General features: G+C 42.6%; 1 protein-coding gene across 1 annotated transcript in view; it reads left to right on the top strand.

The window, feature by feature from the left end:
• The first annotated feature begins 6,914 nt into the window (after window positions 1–6,914).
• Window positions 6,915–19,489, top strand: part of STAT1 (signal transducer and activator of transcription 1) — a 59,965-nt gene continuing 47,390 nt past the window's right edge. The window contains exons 1-6 of the mRNA XM_049887708.1: window positions 6,915–7,152; window positions 11,265–11,393; window positions 12,414–12,558; window positions 13,932–14,030; window positions 17,183–17,272; window positions 19,116–19,194. Of these exons, the coding sequence (XP_049743665.1) occupies window positions 11,266–11,393; window positions 12,414–12,558; window positions 13,932–14,030; window positions 17,183–17,272; window positions 19,116–19,194 (541 nt within the window). The 5' untranslated portion in view covers window positions 6,915–7,152; window position 11,265. The remainder of the gene's footprint in view (window positions 7,153–11,264; window positions 11,394–12,413; window positions 12,559–13,931; window positions 14,031–17,182; window positions 17,273–19,115; window positions 19,195–19,489) is intronic.

The raw sequence follows: 19,489 nt of genomic DNA, 5'->3' as shown, positions 1-19,489 counted from the left end.
CTTCATGGGTGAGAAACCTGGCCCCATACCCAGAAGGGCTCTGCACTTGGTTTAATGCTTCACTGTTGCTGTCTTAAAATTCTTAGCAGCTTTTGAACAAGACTACCCACATTTGCATTTTGCAGTGGGCCCTGCAAATTATGTAACCAGTCCTGTTCTCTCCCTTTTGCACTGTGGGATTTATGTAAAGTGCACTTAGGAGGCTGTGCTTGGGTGCAGCCATGGAAGGTTGGCCCCTACGCTCAAAACAGGCTGAGGGCATGATCCATAAAGATCTGTCCACTGGCACAGGAGTCCCTAGGTTGGTGCCTAATAAAACCAAATCCGTTGCCCTCGTGTCGATTCCGACTTATAGCGACCTAGTTCACCCTAAGTAGGTAGAACTCGTGGAATGGAGCCCAAAGGAATGGAGTCCCTTGCCTCCCAGAACCATTTGTGAAGTCACACAGATAGCATGCAGAAGCAGAACTATTTGTCTCGGGTTTACTAAACTTTCAAAATCACTACCTAGTGACTAAGCTACACTCTTCCATTTTGTTTCTCCCACATAACCTCTGGTATAATCAAGATAATGGGAAGACGGGGAGCGTGAAGACCCTAGGGCAAAGAGAAAAGCCCCCTCGAAGATCTAGCAAAAGGTCAGCAACAGCCAATCCCACACCCGCGCATCTCTGGTTGAAGGGCAGACACCCCAAGCCCAAGTGAGAGTCACAGCTGAAAAGACCAAGGTCTGAGTTAGCGCGTGTGAGCCTGTGTAGACAGAGTGAAGAAAGAGAGACATTTCCAGGCCAAGAGAACAAAGAAAAGGTAGAACCGGCATAGGTAAGGTTTCCAGAACCTTAAGCAATAAAAAATGCTTCCCACTCTCCCCTAAAAGCTAACAGGCAACCCCAGCGCCGCCTCTGCCTTTCATTTGGTCCGGAGCTAACACTCTCGCACCCCGGACCGCGTGGACTGGCAGGAAGGACGCGGGACAGACCTCAGCCAGTCCCGGGAGCGTGTGACTAGGCGGGGGGGGGGGGGGGGGATGACGCGGGGCCTGGGCAACAAGCCTGGAAGTCCCCGGCACCGCGCCTGCGTACTGCTCTCTCCGTGTCTCACTTTCGCTTTTCGATTTCCTCTCAGTCCTGCTCCTTCTCGCTCCCGGGCCATTTCCCCGAAAGCACGTGAAACGGCTCTTCTGAGCAGTCGCGTCCCTCCCGCCACGCGCCCATCGCGTGTTTTGGAAAATTTTCAAACTGCAACCGCGTAACCAGGACCTCTGAGTGCGCCCTAATCTAGGAATGCCTGGGGGTGCCCTCCCTGGCCCCAAAAGCACAGGACTTCCAAATGTGTTCATGAGTTGTTTTTCGTTGTAGTTATTGTGCACTACGAATGTAATATTGTTCATTATAGACAGCTTGGACAAAAATTATAGACTGTTATAGTCCACCCCCAGAAGCAAACACTGTTAACATGTAGAGTTTTTCCTCTCACTTCCCCTCTCTGCTTAGGTGTGTGTCTCCTTTGACGTATATTTCAGTATATTCTTTCAATATTAGGATAATACTGTCCATGTTTTCTATCCTGCATTTTCACTTAATTTTATACGTATTTTGCAATGTAATTAGTTTTTGAAAGCATAACTTTGACATTCAATGATATAAATTATGCTTCAGTCTGTCTCTTGGAAAAATAGGTTCGTTGTGATTTTTGCCGTTATAAATAAAGCTGCAATGAACATCCTTGTGCATCTTTCCCCCATATCTGGTGATTTCCTTATAGTAGATTTCTATAAGTCAGAGAATATCGTAAAAACGTCTTTAAAAGTGATTGTGTTTTCTACGTTATAATCGTCAATAAAATTCTGATCAATGTGCCCATTTTCATTTAATGAAAAGAATATGGCTTGGTTGCACGTGGCCATTTTCCTGAAAATACTCATAGCTTTCCTCGATATCCGGTCATGTACGTCCTACAATTCTATACCTCTGAATTTTAATAAGTTGCTATGTATGAAGTCTCCTACGACTTCAGTCCTTCTTAACTGGAAAGAAAATATATACACCAAGTCAAGGAAGTGGCTATACAAAATCCAAATCCTAAGAACTGGAAGAAATTTTAGAAGTCCTCTATTTACATCATATCACAGATTAACAAATTTGGTTTACACTGGTTTAGTGACATTCTCAGGGTTGCATGGTAGAGCTAACATTCGAAAAGGAGAAGGGATGAAGAGGTATTGACTGGCATTTACGCAAATTCCTGCTATTAGATATTTAGGTTACCAACATTACTACCAGCATTAGAAACATATGGCTAAAACACAATATGGTAGCTGGGGGTTAGGGAAAGTCTCTAAATATGTAACTACAGATTTGTTCATCAGACTTGTAGCTGCTGTATTGAAGCAATTGTGCTTTAGAATTCAGTAGTAAAATCTTTGCGTTCTCCCATAAAATCTGTATCAGTAATCTACTGCTATATAACACACCAAACTACCCTACTCAGTGGCTTAAAGCAACAATCATTTACTATTGCTTGTAAATTTTTTTTTTTTTTTTTTTTTTTTTGAGTCTAGAGCAGGCTGGCAGTTCTGTTCATCTGGGTCAGGCCCATCTGAGCTCACCCACACTCTCTCACATGTCTGAGGCCAGAGCTTTCAGATGACTGCAGTGACTCAGCTGAGGTCTGGGTGGTCTCTCCAACACGCTAGCTTGGCTTGTACTCACGAAAGCTGGGCAGCATTCCGACACATACCAGAGCATGTTAACATCTCTTGAGGCCTATGCTCGGAATGACACAATATCATGTCTGCTGCATAATATTGGTCACAGTAAGTCACTTGCCAGTCCTGAACTGATTCAACCCAAAAAAAAAAAAATCCCATTGCCATCGAGTCGATTTCTACTGATGGCTACTCCATGTGTTTGTTACAGAGTAGAATTGCTCCATAGGGTTTTCTTGGCTGTAATCTTCACAGAAGCAGATCACCAAGCCTTTCTTCTGCTGAGCCACTTGGGTGGGTTCAAACTGCTAACCTCTAGGTTAGGAGATAAGCACAAACCATTTGCTCCACCCAGGGACCTTTTAATCTAACTCCAGGCCTTTATATTTATTGTGTTGAATTTTATCCAACTGGTTTTGGCCCATCAGCATTCTAAACCGTTGAATAAACTGTTGCTGTCAAGTCAATTCCAACTCATAGCGACCCTATGGGACAGAGTTTCCAAGGAGCGCCTGGTGGATTCGAACTGCCAACTTTTTGGTTAGTAGCCACAGCACTTAACCACTACACCACCAGGGTTTCCAGCAGCATTCTAGCCTGTTTAAAAAAACTTGGAATTTAGATTCTGCCATCTATGAATTAGTCAGCTATTTCAGTGGCAATAAACAACCTCCTTATCTCAGTAGTTAAAGGCTACGGCTGCTAACCAAAAGGTCAGTAGTTCGAATCCAGCAGGTGCTCCTTGGAAACCCGATGAGGCAGTTTTACTCTGTCCTATAGGGTTTTTTTTTTTTTTTTTTTTTTTTATAGGGTTGCTATGAATCGGAAGTAACTTGACAGCAACGGGTTTGGTTTGGTTTGGTTTATCTCAGTGACTTACGACAACAACAAACATTTCTCACTCAAGGGTCTGTGGGTGGGCTGCTGCAGTACTGCTCCAGGCGGCAGGTTGGAGTCTGTTCCACACATCTCTGGTTCCTGGACCCAGGTGGAGGAAGCAGCGGCTACCTGAGGCATGCCATATCTTGGTGCAGGGAAGGATCACACAAGGACAAGTCAATTGCACAGAATAGTAAAAGCCTCTGACCAGACGGGGCATACGTCACATCTGTTCATATACAACAATATTAAATTTGCAAAAGATATAAATCTTAAAAAAAAAAAAAAAAACTAGCTAATACCGTTTGTACTCGGTTGTATTTTCAGTTTTTTTCTTTCCTTCTATACCCGTTGCCATGGTTCACTTTGGGTAGAGTATACCTCTACATAGGAGCCCTGTTGGAGAAGTGGTTAAGGGCTAGGCTACTAATGAAAAGGTTGGCAGTTTGAATCCACCAGGTGAGCTGCAGAGGGAGATGTGGCAGTCAGCTTCCGTAAAGGTTTGCAGCCTTGGCAATGCAACAGGGCAGTTCTACTCCGTGCTGTAGGGTCACTATGAGTCAGAATCAGCTCGACTGCAATGATTTTTTTGCGGGGGGGGAGTTTATACCTTCATGTGCACTGCCTCTGGTCTTGGCCACATGACTTGCTATGGTTCTTGTAAAAATAAATAGACACTTCAGAGAACCCACTGCTGTCAAGTCGATTCCAACTCATAGTGACCCAATAGGACAGAGCAGAACTACCCCATAGAGTGTCCAAGGAGCACCTGGTGGATTCAAACTGCCGACCTTCCTGTTAACAGCTGTAGCTCTTAACCACTACACCACCAGGGTCCCAAGTAGACACTTACATAGCGACCAGACTGACCACCACAGGGTGAGATGCTTCAGGAAGGAGAACATATTTGGGCTGGGTAAGACTTTGATAAGAGAGTAAGGGGCAGGATTTGTTATTTGGGGGAATAGTATATGCAAAGGGGTAGAAATGGGAAAATTAAAAGTGTGGGGGCAGAGGAAGGGATAGATGGGTTTAGTTAGGTAATAGCACTAGCAGGCAAAGCTTGTGTTTATCATAAACATGGTAGGGATTTCCTAAGAGTTTTTGAGAAAGGAATGACTTTATTAAAGCAACATTCTAGGGAATTTGATTCAGCATATACAGTGAAGAAGAAAGAGACAAGAAGAAGGTAGTCTAGTTGGAGTGTATGTATCATGGCATTCAGTTCTGAAGCGAGGAGGGCTTGTACAGTCAATGACAGAGGAACAAAGGAGGCTGAAGGCATAGGGAAGGTAGTGTTTTATAGTACCAGAAAAACATACTTTTAACATATTATCTACCTTTCCCAGGATCAGCTTTTCTCAGGGAATAAAACATTCCCCGGGTCCTTGCACAAGTGAGTAGGAGACTTCCAGTTACCTGTGAGCCCTTCTTAGTGGTCTGGCATCTCTTTGTACAGAAAGCTGGTTTCACTACTACTTTGGTAGCAGAGTCATTGCTATTACTAGTTCAGTACTTGCCATGTGGGGGTACTTGTGTGACAAGAAGATGGGTATATAGACGTGGAAATCGTAAAATACTATAATACATACCTATGTGCATGTTCCTGGGGAATTATTTAAATTCTGGAGAGGCCAACCTCTCTTATCTAAAGTTGCCCTATTATTCAAGGCTTGATTCAAATCCCATCTACTTGAAGCAACCAGTTGGTTTTATGGCATACGTTCCAGTAAGACTTAATCTAGTCTGACTTCATGATGCTATCCCAGGGAAGTATATTTAAGCTGAGATTTTTAACTGAGACTTAGAAGATGAATTAGCCAGCAAAAAACTTGAGGGAGGGGGTGTTGGCTCAAGGGACTTTCCAAATATAGAGAACTGTTGGTGAGAGGGCACCAAGTTTGGGGAAAAAGCTGGGCTTATTTGAAGTAAAAAAAGGCTGAAGTAAGTAAAGAAGGAGTGTTACAAGATGGGGAAAGGGATAGGGGAGCCAGGGCTTTGTAATCTGTGTTAAGAAATCTGTATTTTATAAGAAGAGCAAAGAAACACCATTGCTGGATTTTCAGGTTGACAAATGACATGTTCTACTTTGCAAATTATAAATAAATCACTCAAATCACTGTATGGAGAATCGATTAAAAGGAACTAAGCTGATGAGAGACAGTCACTTGGGAATGTACTGCAACAGTTCAAATAAGAGATGGGGGGTGGGTGGCAGAAGACAGGGAGAAAAGTAAATGATATTTGAGAAATATTTAAGGGGAAGAAGGAACAACGCTTGAGGACCAGGTTGGGGGGTGGGGGAGGTGAGAGAGAAAACAACGGAACCCATCTCTCCCAGGGTTCTGGCACTATCATCACTAGAAAAAGAGCAGATTTCAGGAGGAAAATGATGAGTTTAGTTCTGAACATCAGGCTGCAGAGCTTGTGGGACATCCTAGTGGAGAATCAAGGGGGCCTAGGGTGTGGAGCTCAGACGGGAGGTGGGGACAGGATACATTTAAGAGTCTTTCACATCTAGAAGGCAATTGAAGCTATGGGTAATGTCACCAGAGGACCGCCTGAGAAGTGTAGGTAAAGAAGCTGACCAAAGTCCACCCTGACTAAAACTTAAAACTAACATTTGGTAGTAAAGATGGAGTCAGCATTCTTTTTAGATAAAGAATGCCACAGCAGTAGGAAGAAGGATGTGTTGTAATTAGGCCCAAGAAAGCGTTTCAAGAATGAGTCAACTGTGCCAAATGTTTCTGAGAAGACAGGAAAACGTCCGTCCGCTGGATTTATCTACACGGAAGTCAGCTGCTGAGTTTCTAGAATGGTAACATCACCAACTTTGTTCTTTACCTCGGCTTCTCGGGTATGGGGCCAATGCAGGGCCAACTTTCCCGTTGCCCGGAGTCCTATCGGACTCATAGCGACCCTACAGGACAGAGGAGAATTGCCCCATAGGGTTTCCAAGGCTGTAACCTTTTCAAAAGCAGACTGCCACACCCTTCTCCTACAGAACAGCTGATGGGTTCAAACCTCCAACTTTTCGGTTGGCAGCAGAGCGTTTGAACCACTGCGCCGCCAGGGCGCCTTTAGGTCAAGTTTGGGCCGCTGTAAACACAGCACTTCCTTTTAGTTGTTCTCTGAAATATGCAAATAGCATTCAGTCGGCGAAACTGCAAAAAAGTTGAAAGTTAGGTCATTAAGTCCAGGCCCCGCTAACGATTACGGAAAGACGCGACGGAAGGCGGGTGCGGGGAGGGGAAAGGGAGCGCCCCGCAGAGGGAGGTGGTGACGCCCGCGGAACAGCCGCGTCTGATTGGCCGAGCGCGGCAGCCGCTCGGTGACTGGCGGAGGCGGAAGGAGGCAGTGCTGTGGCCACGGCCTTTTCTCCAGCCTGGTACTTTCGTTTTCCTGCGCAGAGGCTGCCGAGAGGGCTACCTGCGCTAGGGGACGCGACGGTTCGACCCCAGACCTAGAAGAGGCGGTTCGGAGCTCTCGGAGAGGCAGCACCTACGCGTCTCCGCCGCTACATCCTCAAAAACCCCTGTCCACCTCTTCCGGGCTTGGCTCGCAGAGTGAGTGGCGCAAGGTGCCGGGTGCCTGGGGGCGGGACGTCCCGGAACGCCGGCCATCGGGACTGTGCAGCGGGACGTTTTCTGCTTTTTCGCCGCAAGTTTTCCTATTCCATGTACCACCCTCGGTAGCTCAGACGCTTGCACCCTGTGCATGCAAACCCAACAGTCTTGGCACCTAACGCGCTGAGTGTAGCTGCTGCTTTGGTTGGATCCTCAGCCTCTCGTGCCGTGCCAGGCACAAGGTGGCAGTCAAGGAAATGTTCGTGGAAAAGAATGAACGAGCATATGGCTTGTAAATGGTTTCTGGGAATTTAAAAAGTGATATGTAGCTCCTGCAAACCCCGAAGAGTATAATTACTCTTGAAAAAAAATTCCGAGCAATACCGAAGCATTTTAGGATATATGTATAGGTGTGTGGCTGATTGTGCTTTGGATGTTGTATGTAGAAGTTGGGGGGAGGTTGTTTTTATGAGACAGAAATAAGTCTTAAGATTCCAGCACAATCTAGTATGCAACCATTGCTTAATGAGGAACTTGTTGGGCCATAATATGGTCTGCCGTTTTCATCCCAGTTCAGTGAGAATTAGATATCAGTTTAGCCAGCTATTATGGAACACATACTGTGCAGGGTGCTGTCCTAGGTTCAGAGGATGTGAAGAAAAATAAGGCATGGTCCTTGCAGCTCTGGAGCTTACATCACATAGGGGAGACATCGTAGAGCGTTACAAGGACCCCTGGGACTGATGCTCTAATAGAGGTTCAGATACAGTGAGGCACACAAGTCAAAGAAAGCTTAAAGATTACAGCCAAGCAAACCCTACGGGACAGTTCTGCTCTGTCACATGGGATCACTACGAGTCGGAATCAGCTCAGTGGCACCCAACAACAGCAGCAAGTTTCAGACAGCTTTAGGGAAGAATAGGCATTTGCACCTAGCCTCAATCCTGGTAGGATTTGCAGAGGCAGAAATTTGTGGGGAGGCTGTTTTCAGGTGCGTGTGTTGGCGGGAGCTAAGCAGAAATGTTGAGCACAGTCAAAAAACAGTAGATGATGTGGCAGCTGTGGGGTAGGGTTGCTTTGTATATGGATGAGAATGAGGCGGGCCAGAAGTTGGCCTGGGAATGTAGAAGCCTGTAGCCTTCTTAAGCAGGAGGTAATGTAGTCCATCAGGCGGGCAGTGGTAGACTGGAGTTTGAACCAGGTGACTGAGAGATGGTGATGCAACTCCCTGGGAAGTAACAGGTTTTGTGAGAAGACAAGATTGATTTTAGATTTGTTAATGTTTATTTATCGATCTCATGCTCTGTGCTATGTTCTGTGTGTATACTAGCCCACGGAGCCTTAATAAGCATCATGCTGATAGGGGAGAGAGCAACCTGAGGTCATCCAGCTAATATGAGGAGTTGCAGTCCCAGCTGGTTGAAACTCAGGCTGGAGTATTTGTTTTGGGTGTGTGGTGATGCAGTGGTTAAAGAGCTATGGCTGCTAACCAAAAGGTCAGAAGTTCCAATCCACCAGTCACTCCTTGGAAACCCTATAGGGCGGTTTTGTTCTGTCCTGTAGGGTTCGTATGTGTCCAAACCAACTCCACGACAATGGGTTTTATTAGACACCTAGCAGGAAGGTCCTATAGGGTCACTATGAGCCGGAATCAATTCGACGGCAGTGGTTTCTTTTAGCAGGAAGAGAGAGAGATTCCGAGACTTCTGCGTAGGTAAAATATATTTTAAGTGAGAAATGAAATTGCTACAGCAGGTTGCCACAGAGGTGGGCTCCGGTCTGTTCTAGTGGCATTGGTGATGGCAGCCAGGTTTGTAATCTTGCCAGTCAGTCCCCTTCCTTTGGAAGGAGGTTTGTGGAGTTGGCATGAAGTTGAGCCTGCAGGAGTACACACACTCTCCCATATCCTTGAAAATTCAGACCCTCCCTTAGAGGCCTGGCAGGATGAGATCCACTTATATCCGCTCCGAATGTTCCTAACTGTGGGCTGATAAAAATCCTGAGTTATGCTATGGTAATGGAAGGTTCTTCATTTTCATATGGATTTTAAGACTTCCTTAAATCGGATTGGAAACCCTGGTGGCGTAGTGGTTAAGTGCTACGGCTGCTAACCAAAAGGTCGGCAGTTCGAATCCACCATCCACTCCTTGGAAACTGTATCGGGCAGTTCTACTCTGCCCTGTAGGGTTGTTATGAGTCGGATCAACTCGATGGCAGTGGGTTTGGGTTGGTTTTTTAAATCAGATATTGTCTTATTTTTAAACTTCTGAGCTGCTGTGCAAAAACTGACTTACATTTAACCCAAGAGATAAATACTGTCTTATTCTTTCAGATTATTTTAAGTGTTGCTTTAATCTTTACAAATCATTTCTAAGATTGAAGATTTGTATCCAGATGTATTATATACGGTAGACAAAGAAGAAAAATATATCGCTTTAAAAAGATGTATAATCAAAAATGATTAATTTTACCATTGTCATTGTTAGGTGCTGTCGAGTCGATTCAGATTCATAGTGACCCTATAGGACAAAGTAAAACTGCCCAATAGGGTTTCCAAGGAGTGGCTGGTGGATTTGAACTGCCGACCTTTTGGTTAGCAGCTGAGCCCTTAACCACCATGCCGTAAGATACCAGTGTCAAATCGTTTGAGTAAACGACAAATGTACTGTAATTGGTTGTTGTGAGTTGCTGTTGAGTGGGCTCGTTGAGTGGGCTCCAGCTCTTGTGGACCTTGTGTATAACAAGGAAACGTTGCCCAGTCCTGTATCATCTCCATGATCTTTGTTATGTTTGAGCCCATTGTTGAGGCTGTCGTGACATTCCATTTCATTGAGGGTTTTCCTAGTTTTCAGTGACCCTCTACCAAACATGATGTTCCTCTATAGCAAATGATCTTTCCTGATGATATGTCCAACATAAGCAAGACAAAGCCTCACCACCCTCTCTTCTAGGGAACATTCCGATTGTGTTTCTTCTAAGACTGCTTAGTTCTTCTGGCAGTCCGTGTTATGTTCAGTATTCTTTGCCAGCACCACAGTTCAAATGCATCAGTTCTTCTTCTGTCTTCTTTGTTTCATTATCCAGCTTTTGCATGCATATGAGGCAATTCAAAAGGTGACAGCTTAGGGCAGGGTGCACCTTAGTCCTCAGTGACATCTTTGCTTTTTAGAATTTTAAATAGGTCCTATGCAGCAGATTGACCCAATGCAATACGTCGTCTGATTTCTTGACTGCTGCTTTCACTGATGTTGATTGTTGATCCAAGTATGAAATCCTTGACAACTTCGGTTTTCCCTCATTTTATTATTTGATGTTGTTTATTGGTCCCCTAGGAGCTCTGGTGGTGCAGCGGTTAGTTAAAGCGCTTGACCGCTAACTTAAAGGTCAGCAGTTCGAAACCACCAGTGGCTCTGCAAGAGAAAGATGTGGCAGTCTGCTTCCATAGAGCTTTACAGCCTTGGAAACCCTATGGGGTTGCTATGAGTAGGAATCGACTCCACGGCAGTGGGTTTGGGTTTTTTTTGTTTGTTTATTGTTCCAGTTGTGAGGTAATTTGTAGAGACTGGTTTTTGGAGAGTTCGTGCAGTTTGTCCTAAACCAAATCTACTGATTAAAAAATGTTTTCTGTTGATTTTTTTTGATGCAAGATCCTTTTTAAAGGCATATTTATTGCGCATCTACTATATGTGTCCTACGCTCTTCTGGGTGTAGAGCCGTGAACAAAACTAAACAACATTCTTCTCTTCATGTGACAAAAACAGACAAAGAGCAAAATAAAAAAAGGAAATATATGATTATAAGTGCTATGGAGAAAAATAAATCAAGAAAGCAGGATTGTATTTTCCAGGTTGCAATTTAAATGAGGTAGCTTGAGAAGGTTTCCCTGGTGTGTTGACATTTGAGAAAAGACCTAAAGATATGCTTCCTGGAGAAGAAAAAAATGTTGATCCCAAAACTCAGTAAAAAATGGGCTTTAGAATATAGGCACCACTTAAATAACATATTTCAAAGATATATTATGTTTTGGATTATTTTTTAAAAACATGGTGCTAGATACACTTTCTTTGGAGCTGTGGTCTTCCAGTCATGATGCATGTTCTTTTTCCCTGTAGGATGTCTCAGTGGTACGAGCTTCAGCAGCTTGACTCCAAATTCCTAGAGCAGGTTCACCAGCTTTATGATGACAGTTTTCCCATGGAAGTCAGACAGTACCTGGCCCAGTGGCTAGAAAAGCAAGACTGGTAAGGAACACTCACTTGACATTTATCTCTGCTTTTAAAATACTTGTTGATTCAGTGACTTGGAGCTATGTTTACTGGAAGATGAATCTTATCAATGGCTAATGGGATTGTCCGTTGCAGAAAAGTGCTTTGATTTACAAAAATGGCATGTGTCTCTGAATACCTAAATGCACTAATCGTTAAGCACCTTTTTGTAGTTTTGGCAAATTTAATTATGACGGAAACCCTGGTAATGTAGTTAATTATGACAGAAACCCTGGTGATGTAGTGGTTAAGTGCTACAGCTGCTAACCAAGAGGTCGGCAGTTCGAATCCGCCAGGCGCTCCGTGGAAACTCTTTCGGGCAGTTCTGCCCTGTCCCATATGGTTGCTATGAGTCGGAATCAACTCGACGGCAGTAGGTTTGGTTCTTTGGGTTTTATGTGTTCCTAAAGGCTTTGGATTAAGTTAGATGGTTCTGACACCATTTGTTTTCTAAGTCAGGATCCAGGCTATAGAAAGATGTAAGTTAAATTAAAAAAAAATTTTTTTAAAGCCAAATTATGGTAAAACATTGATGAGCAATATAAAGAAAGTAATGAAATTAAGTGATAGCTCTTTAAACTGATATGTGTCCTACTTTGCTGACTGTAACAATTTTACATCTTCTAAAAATACTTCACACGGAAAGCGAAAAAAAAAAAAAACCAAACCCTTTGCCATCAAGTCAATTCTGACTCAAAGCAAAGACCCGTTAATTTCTTCCCTTCGGAGATAATCATCATTAACAATTTTATGCATGATCTTTTGGAATTCTTGAATTTTCCATGCTAGTTATATGTTTCTAATTATTGTTACTAATAGAAATACTGTTTACGATTACTGATAGAAATACTGCTGCTAAAAGCAATGAGATCAAAAAGAAGGAAATAAAATCTAATATTTAAAATTATTTCTGATAATTCCTGTAAGGAAAGCAGTCTTGGTTTTGTCTGCCTAAGTATCATGGGGAATAAAACGTGCAAATTTTAAATCTCCTAGGGAGCATGCTGCCAACGATGTTTCATTTGCTACCATTCGTTTTCACGACCTGTTATCACAGCTGGATGATCAGTATAGCCGCTTTTCGTTGGAGAACAATTTTTTGTTGCAGCATAACATACGGAAAAGCAAGCGCAATCTTCAGGTATGACCTAGTATTTGTGTTTTAGTTGAAATATTCCCACATTCACATAGGACGGGTTTTTTTATTCAACAAATACTATTTAGCACACACTTATCAGTGGGGGAGCACTGAGACTGTCAGCAAACTTATTTTATGTGACCAATGTTTTTAAAATTATCAGTGTAAGGAATAAAATGTCAATTCTTTTTGTAAGTTCATAAGAACTCTTCAGGTTTTAGTGCATTATCTGTTAGACATCAGTAATTCTGGGAGAAATGTGATGCCATAACCTTGTTTTACTAAAGATTGCTGAAGTTTAAATCAAAGGAAAAGGGGTACATTTTAAGAGCAGTGAGCCATGATACCACATTAAAACTCAAAGGAACTTTAGTAATCAGCTAGTTCTGATTCCTTGGTTTGCCGATGAGGAATAAATGTGGAAGAGTTTAACCTCCCTGGGTCCTATAGTGAGTTGGTGAGTTGGCACTAGAGTCCTTGCCTTATGTCTGATGGAGTTGCCCTCTCCTGGAGGAGATGGTGAAAGGGAGATCCAGGCATGAGAGAAAGTACTACAAAGTTGATGAGTTCTTTAAAAATCCTCCCAGCCTGCCCTGAGGCTTGGCTGTCGTGCTTATTTCTGTGTTATTAGAACGTTTCTGTTTTGATGGAGGTTATAGCTTATCATTCCCTTGTTTTGTACAACACACGCAAACTTTTCTACTTAGGTAATAGGAAGCTTCCTTTTTTCTTTGTAGATGTAGCTATGATTTTATATTCCCAGCAAGTGGGGAAATCAGATTAACTTTATAGAAATTTACTCTACTATAGATTTTGCTTGAAATACCTGTTGTGAAGAGCCATAACTGCCAATATTATGGAAACAGAAAAACAGAGACGAATAGCTTTGGTCTAATTCAGAGCAGAGACCAACAAATAAATTAATTGAGAGATACCATGGGTATTATTTGCATTGTCTCAGGATCATAACAGAAGATAGTTGGCCTCAAGAAAAATGTAAAGATACTAATAATATAAAATATTAATATCAATAGTTTGTATATTATTCATATACTTATATTGTTAATATCATAGATATGTTTATAAGTCATACAAATATATTATTAAAATATAAATAATAAGGATATTATACAAACTGTATATAAAAATACTTTGTTAAGAAATATTTTAGGCACCTGTACTTAATTGGAAAGTTAAAGCATTTCTGTCATAATTAGTAAAAGGAATGTTTTGATTTTAACAAAAATATGTACAATTTAATAAATGTGAGACGAGATTTTTGAGAGGATATGAACAAATTCATATCAATTTATAATATACAGTGGTTTAAACATTCTAAATTTTAATTTCTTTTTATTCTAATATCCCATGTCTAGGATAATTTTCAGGAAGACCCAATACTGATGTCTATGATCATCTGTAACTGTCTGAAGGAGGAAAGGAAGATCCTGGAAAATGCTCAGAGATTTAATCAGGTATTTTTTCTATTTGAGCATTAAAAGTTATAATAAAATAAAATTTCACTCATCCAACAAATATTATTGAGGCCCTCTTTTTTTTTTTCAAGGTAGCGGTGAACACCCTTTGGATTTTATAGCCCCAGGGATTGGGTGAAAATCAGATTTAGACTTTTATAAACCAGGCTTCAACAAAAGGACCCTGTTCTCGTAGAATTACATTATAGTGAGGGAGAGAGACAACAAATAAGCACGATGCTTTGAAATTTTGATAAATAATACTCAAAAGATGATAAAACCGGGCACTGTTTTTTATTATCTTAGTACAGGGTACTAAGTACCAAGTAATACTAAGATATGCAAGATCCCTGGGTAGCGCAAATGATTTGTGCTCGCCCGCTAAACTAAAGGTTGGCAGTTTGAACCCTCCCAGTGGTGCCACAGAGTAAAGGTCTGGTGATCTACTTCTGTAAAGATTTCAGCCATGAAAACCCTGTGGAACAGTTTGTCTGCCATATGGGATTGCATGAGTCAGAATCAAGTTGATGCAGTGGGTTTGCTTTTGGTTTATTGTAATAGACAGTAATGGTGTGACTGGGGGTGGGGTTGTTTCTCAAGATTGGGGCTAGGAAAGGCTGCTCTAAGCGCTGGGCAGGAATGGAAGCAGGCAGACAGAGACCTATTGCAGTAATCAAAGGAAGAGGATGTGAAAGTTCACGCTCAGAATCAGTGGAGGTGGGAAGGACTGAACAGGGTCAGGTTGTATTTTGGACATGGTGCCAATAGAGTTTATAGCAAAGAATACGGGAGGTGAGAGAGTGAAGAATTGAGAACGACTATGGTTTGTTACTTGAGCCACTGGGTGAAGGGTGGTGCTATTTACTGACCTGAGAAAGACAGAGGAAGAGACAGGAGTAGGATTTTTGCAGGGCCCAATAGGTTTTGGGGGATAAGAATAGGTTGATGGGTTTTGTTTCCAACATGATTGAGATACCTGTTGAATAGCCAAGACGTCGAAACAGAATAAGTTAGAGTTGTACCAGTACAAAGATTTTTGATTATGGTGTCACTAATCTTAATACAAACCTTCCTGGAGATCAGGGCTCAGCAGTCTTCTGAAGGCGCCATGGCATTTAGTCATTTCCTGTCTGGAGTGATGAGAGAACAGCCCAGCCGACAGACACTTGTGACATCGTTGTGGTATGGGGTATTCTGGCTGAGCCATTCCAGTGCGAAGGGGAGAATGCCAGAATACACAGTGGAAGCATCCCACGTGCATTTCACTGTCAGATAATTAACGAGATGAACTGTGTGATGGTGGGAGGGGGAGAGAGTCAGAGAGAAGGAAAATTTAACTAGTGGTGGTGCCCAGCTGACAGCAAGAACAGTAAGGCCTTTTGGGGCGAAGAAGGAAGGTGCTAGGTGTCTGGGGGTGTCAGGGAAAGGGAAGAGGCACAAAAGAGCGTCTCCTTCCCAGAGTTATCCAGCCTGCTACTATCTGGGCAGTTCAGAAACACTTCTTTGCCATTTTCTTCCATTGTTGAAGTAACTATAATTTCATAATGTATCTTCTCTACATACTGGAGTATTTACAGATGAAATGATGTGAGGTCTGGTATTTGCTTCACAATAACCCAGTTTGGGGGACAGGCGAGTAGGGGTATCATAGTTACCTAGTGCTGCTATAACAGAAATACAACAAGTGGGTGGCTTTAACAAACAAATTTATTTTCTCCCAGTTTAGGAGGCTAGAAGCTGGAATTCAGAGCACTGGCTCTAGTGGAAGGCTTGTTCTGTAAGCTCTGGAGGAAGGACCTTGTCTCTTCAGCTTCTCTTTCCTGGTTTCTTGGTGATCTCCATGTGTTTTGGCATCTGTCTTAACCGTATCCCTGCTCTTTCACTTGCTTGTTGAATCTTTTATGTCTTAAAAGAGACTGATTCAATATATATCCTGCACCAGTCCTAACTTATTAACATAAAGACAGTCAGTTCCCAAATGGGATTATAACCACAGGCATGGAAGTTAGGATTTACAGTACATATTTTTGGGGGACGTAACCTGGTTGGCGCAGTGGTTAAGAGCTTGGCTGCTAACCAAAAGGTCAGCAGTTCGAATTCGCCAGCCGTTCCTTGGAAACTCTGTGGGGCAGTTCTACCCTGTCCTGTGGGGTCGCTATGAGTTGGAATCAGCTTGACAGCAGTGGGTATTTTAATTCAACCCATAACAAGGGGGGATATAGATACGCTGTTTTTTTTTACTACTCTACTTCCTAGGCCTGGAACATGGCCAGACGTTTACTTAGCACCTAGTAAGTGTTTCTGCTTCCGAAAATCAGCCAGTGAACACCCCATGGATCACAAGAGTCCGATCCTGCCGTGCTTGGGATCACCATATGCTGGGGGCTGACTCAACGGCAGCAACAACAGCAGCAAAGGAAGTATATGCTAATTGACTAAATCGACTATGTAGGGCACAGCTACGTAATAAAGAGATAAAAACCTGTTGCCATTGAGTCCTTTCCAACTCACAGCAACCCACTGACATATCTGAATCTTCTGATTATCAGGGACAAGGACTGAAAACTCCCAGGCAATCTGGGCTTGTATTGGTTATTGACTGTATAGTAGTAGTCAGTGAAATCCTTTATGGCCGTGCTTTTCAATTTTGATAGGAATTACAGGAGTTTTGTTAAAATGGGAGTTCTAATTCAGTAGTCAGGACCTGAGATTCTGCATTTTCAATAGGTTCTCAGGTAGTAAGAGGCTGTTAGTCTGGGATCACACTTTGAATTGAAAGGCCTTAAGACAAGTAGGCACAGGGTTAAGAAATTAAGAATAATCTGTATAGAATCTGAGAAATCCTAAAATAAATTCCTGTGCAGTAGCATGATGCCATATGAATGAACGGAAACTTCTGGAAATACTTTGTTTATTTTAGGTATGAACTGAGCCTAGTCTTTCTGTAGCCTTGTTAACAATTTGCCAGCATTTTCTAGGGCCTTGGGAGCTGAGCTCTCTCTTGTTGACACACATGTGGGAAGCCTGTACTGAGGTTTAGAAGGTCTGGGAGGTAGGTGGGGCACTGGGTACAGACTTGACTTTGGAGCATAACCAGTGAGTAAACATGCCAGAGAAAATGGTGGCTATTAACCATTCCCTTCCCATTGCAGGCTCAGTCAGGGAATATTCAGAGCACAGTGATGTTAGACAAACAGAAGGAGCTTGACAGCAAAGTCAGAAATGTGAAAGACAAAGTTATGGTGAGTATTGAGTAGTACATGCATTTATGTTGTAACTCTGTATGGGGAGAAAAGAGGTTTAAATTGCCCGGAGTGCAAGCCCTGTAACTGATTTCAGTCTTCTAGGTAATTGAGAAGAAAAGTTTTGCTGAAAATCCAGTCCATCAGTAAACACACTGATAAAACCAATGACCAGATAGACTTTTTTTATGGCCCCAGTTATAACTTGGAAACACTGACCTTATTTTTTCTTTCTTGCAAGGTCATTCAGTAAGTGTTGACTTTCCTCCATCACCCAGTGAACTAGATATTGCTGCTCTGAATAGCCCTTTTACTTCCACAGCTCTGAAATCAGAGTGTTCTTGGGGTTACACGGAGCCCCCAGAGGAGCAAGACCCATCTTGCGCAAGCATTCGTTTTATTCTAAGACTTGGAAGGGGAACAGAAGCATTTCATTAAAAGACATTCTGATTAGAATAAAACCTCCAGGATAGTTGTAACATAAAACTTGCAAGAAAGTTTATGGAGTCAGCATGTTCTCACGCCTCTCTACTGTTAGCAGTATTTTGTGGGGAAGGATGAGGAGTTTTGCTTCATGCAGAGGCTACGTCTGTGCGAAAGGCCTTCCAGCTGAGGCGGGTCGTCCTGCTGGGGTCTCTGGGTCTTATCAGCATGGCTTTGCCTTTGTGCTCCAGAAAGCAGCTTTCAAAACTCTAGATTCTTTAAAGCAACTCTGTGCTGCAGTCTTCTAGGAAAGACTTCATTAAAATAGAAACCAAGTGGGCCCAGCCCAGAATCAGCCATGGAAACCCAGAGAAGAATATGTGGAAATGTGAGCAAATCCCAAGTAAATGAGGCTTACTTATAGAGTGAACGTATTCTTTATTGTCCAGATTGAGATATGTTTTGAGCAAATCAGAGGGCACTATTAATAATTACGGAGCCCTGGTGGCTTAGTGGTTAAGAGCTTTGCTGCTAACCAAAAAGTTGGCAGTTCGAATCCACCAGCTGCTCCTTGGAAACTCTATGAGGCAGTTCTCCTCTGTTCTGTAGAGTTGCGTTGAGTCAGAATCGACTTGACGGCAATGTGTTTTGTTTTGTTTTGTTTTTTGTGGTTAATAATTACACGAGAACAACAGGTGTTAAACCAGGAATGTCCCAGATAACAGGGACATATGCCCACCCTACTTATTTGTAAGGAACGAAGAGATTTTTCTGTGAACTTGTTTTCTCCCTGCTTCGTGCTTCAAATTGAAGTTACTAAATCATGTCTAAGAGGTAGTCTCAAAAACGATGAGGAAGGATCAAAATTTAGGCCCTAGAACCAAGTGATGACATGGAAATCAGTCTAGGAAGTTATTGTATATTTTCTTCTTTATTTTAGTTATTATATACTTATTACAAAATAGGAATTATTTCACGTATGTGATTAGAATTTTGTAATCCTGTAAAAAAAAATCCTGGGTCCTATAAAAGCACCAGCTGCTCCTTTGAAACCCTGTGGGGCAGTTCTGCTTTGTCCTGTAGGGTCGCTATGAGTCGGCATCGACTGGATGGCAATGGGTTTTTTTTTAATCAAGAGGGAGCCCTGGTGGTGCAGTGGTTATGCACTCAGCTGCAAACTGAAAGGTTGGTAGTTTGAACCCACCACCTGCTTCCTGGGAGAGAGACGTGGCAGTCTACTTCCATAAAGATTACAGCCTTGAAAACGCCATGGTGCAGTTCTGCTCTGTCCTATAGGGTCACTATGAGCCAGAGTTGAGTCGATGGGAATGGGTTTGGTTTTGATATAAAAGCAACAGTCTGTTTCCAAAAGTCTTTGGAAACTGATCAGTGGGAAATACGTTTATGTCTTTATTTGTAGTGTATAGAGCATGAAATCAAGACCCTAGAAGATTTACAAGATGAATATGACTTTAAATGCAAAACCTTGCAGAACAGAGGTAAGAGAGCTGCAGCAGTGCCCATTTTTTTCTATGTACAGTAGATAGCAAAGGTGGTTACTCCATATTTGCCAAGTGTTTTATGACTGCATTGTTAGTCTTGGCATTTTGATGACCCAGGCCAGCGTTTCTCAACCTTGGCACTATTGACATATTGGGCCATATAGTTCTTTGTTGTGGGGGGTGACCCTGTGCATTATAGGACATTTAGCAGCGTTCCTGGCCTATACCAGATGTCAGCAGTGTCCTGTGTCCCAAGGTGTGGCAATCACAACTGTCTCCGGACATTGCTAAA

This window comes from Elephas maximus, chromosome 6 (assembly GCF_024166365.1).
Source record: "Elephas maximus indicus isolate mEleMax1 chromosome 6, mEleMax1 primary haplotype, whole genome shotgun sequence".
Lineage (NCBI taxonomy): Eukaryota > Metazoa > Chordata > Mammalia > Proboscidea > Elephantidae > Elephas > Elephas maximus.
The sequence above is the reverse complement of the archived record's forward strand: the minus strand, read 5'-3'. Positions and strand labels throughout refer to the sequence as shown.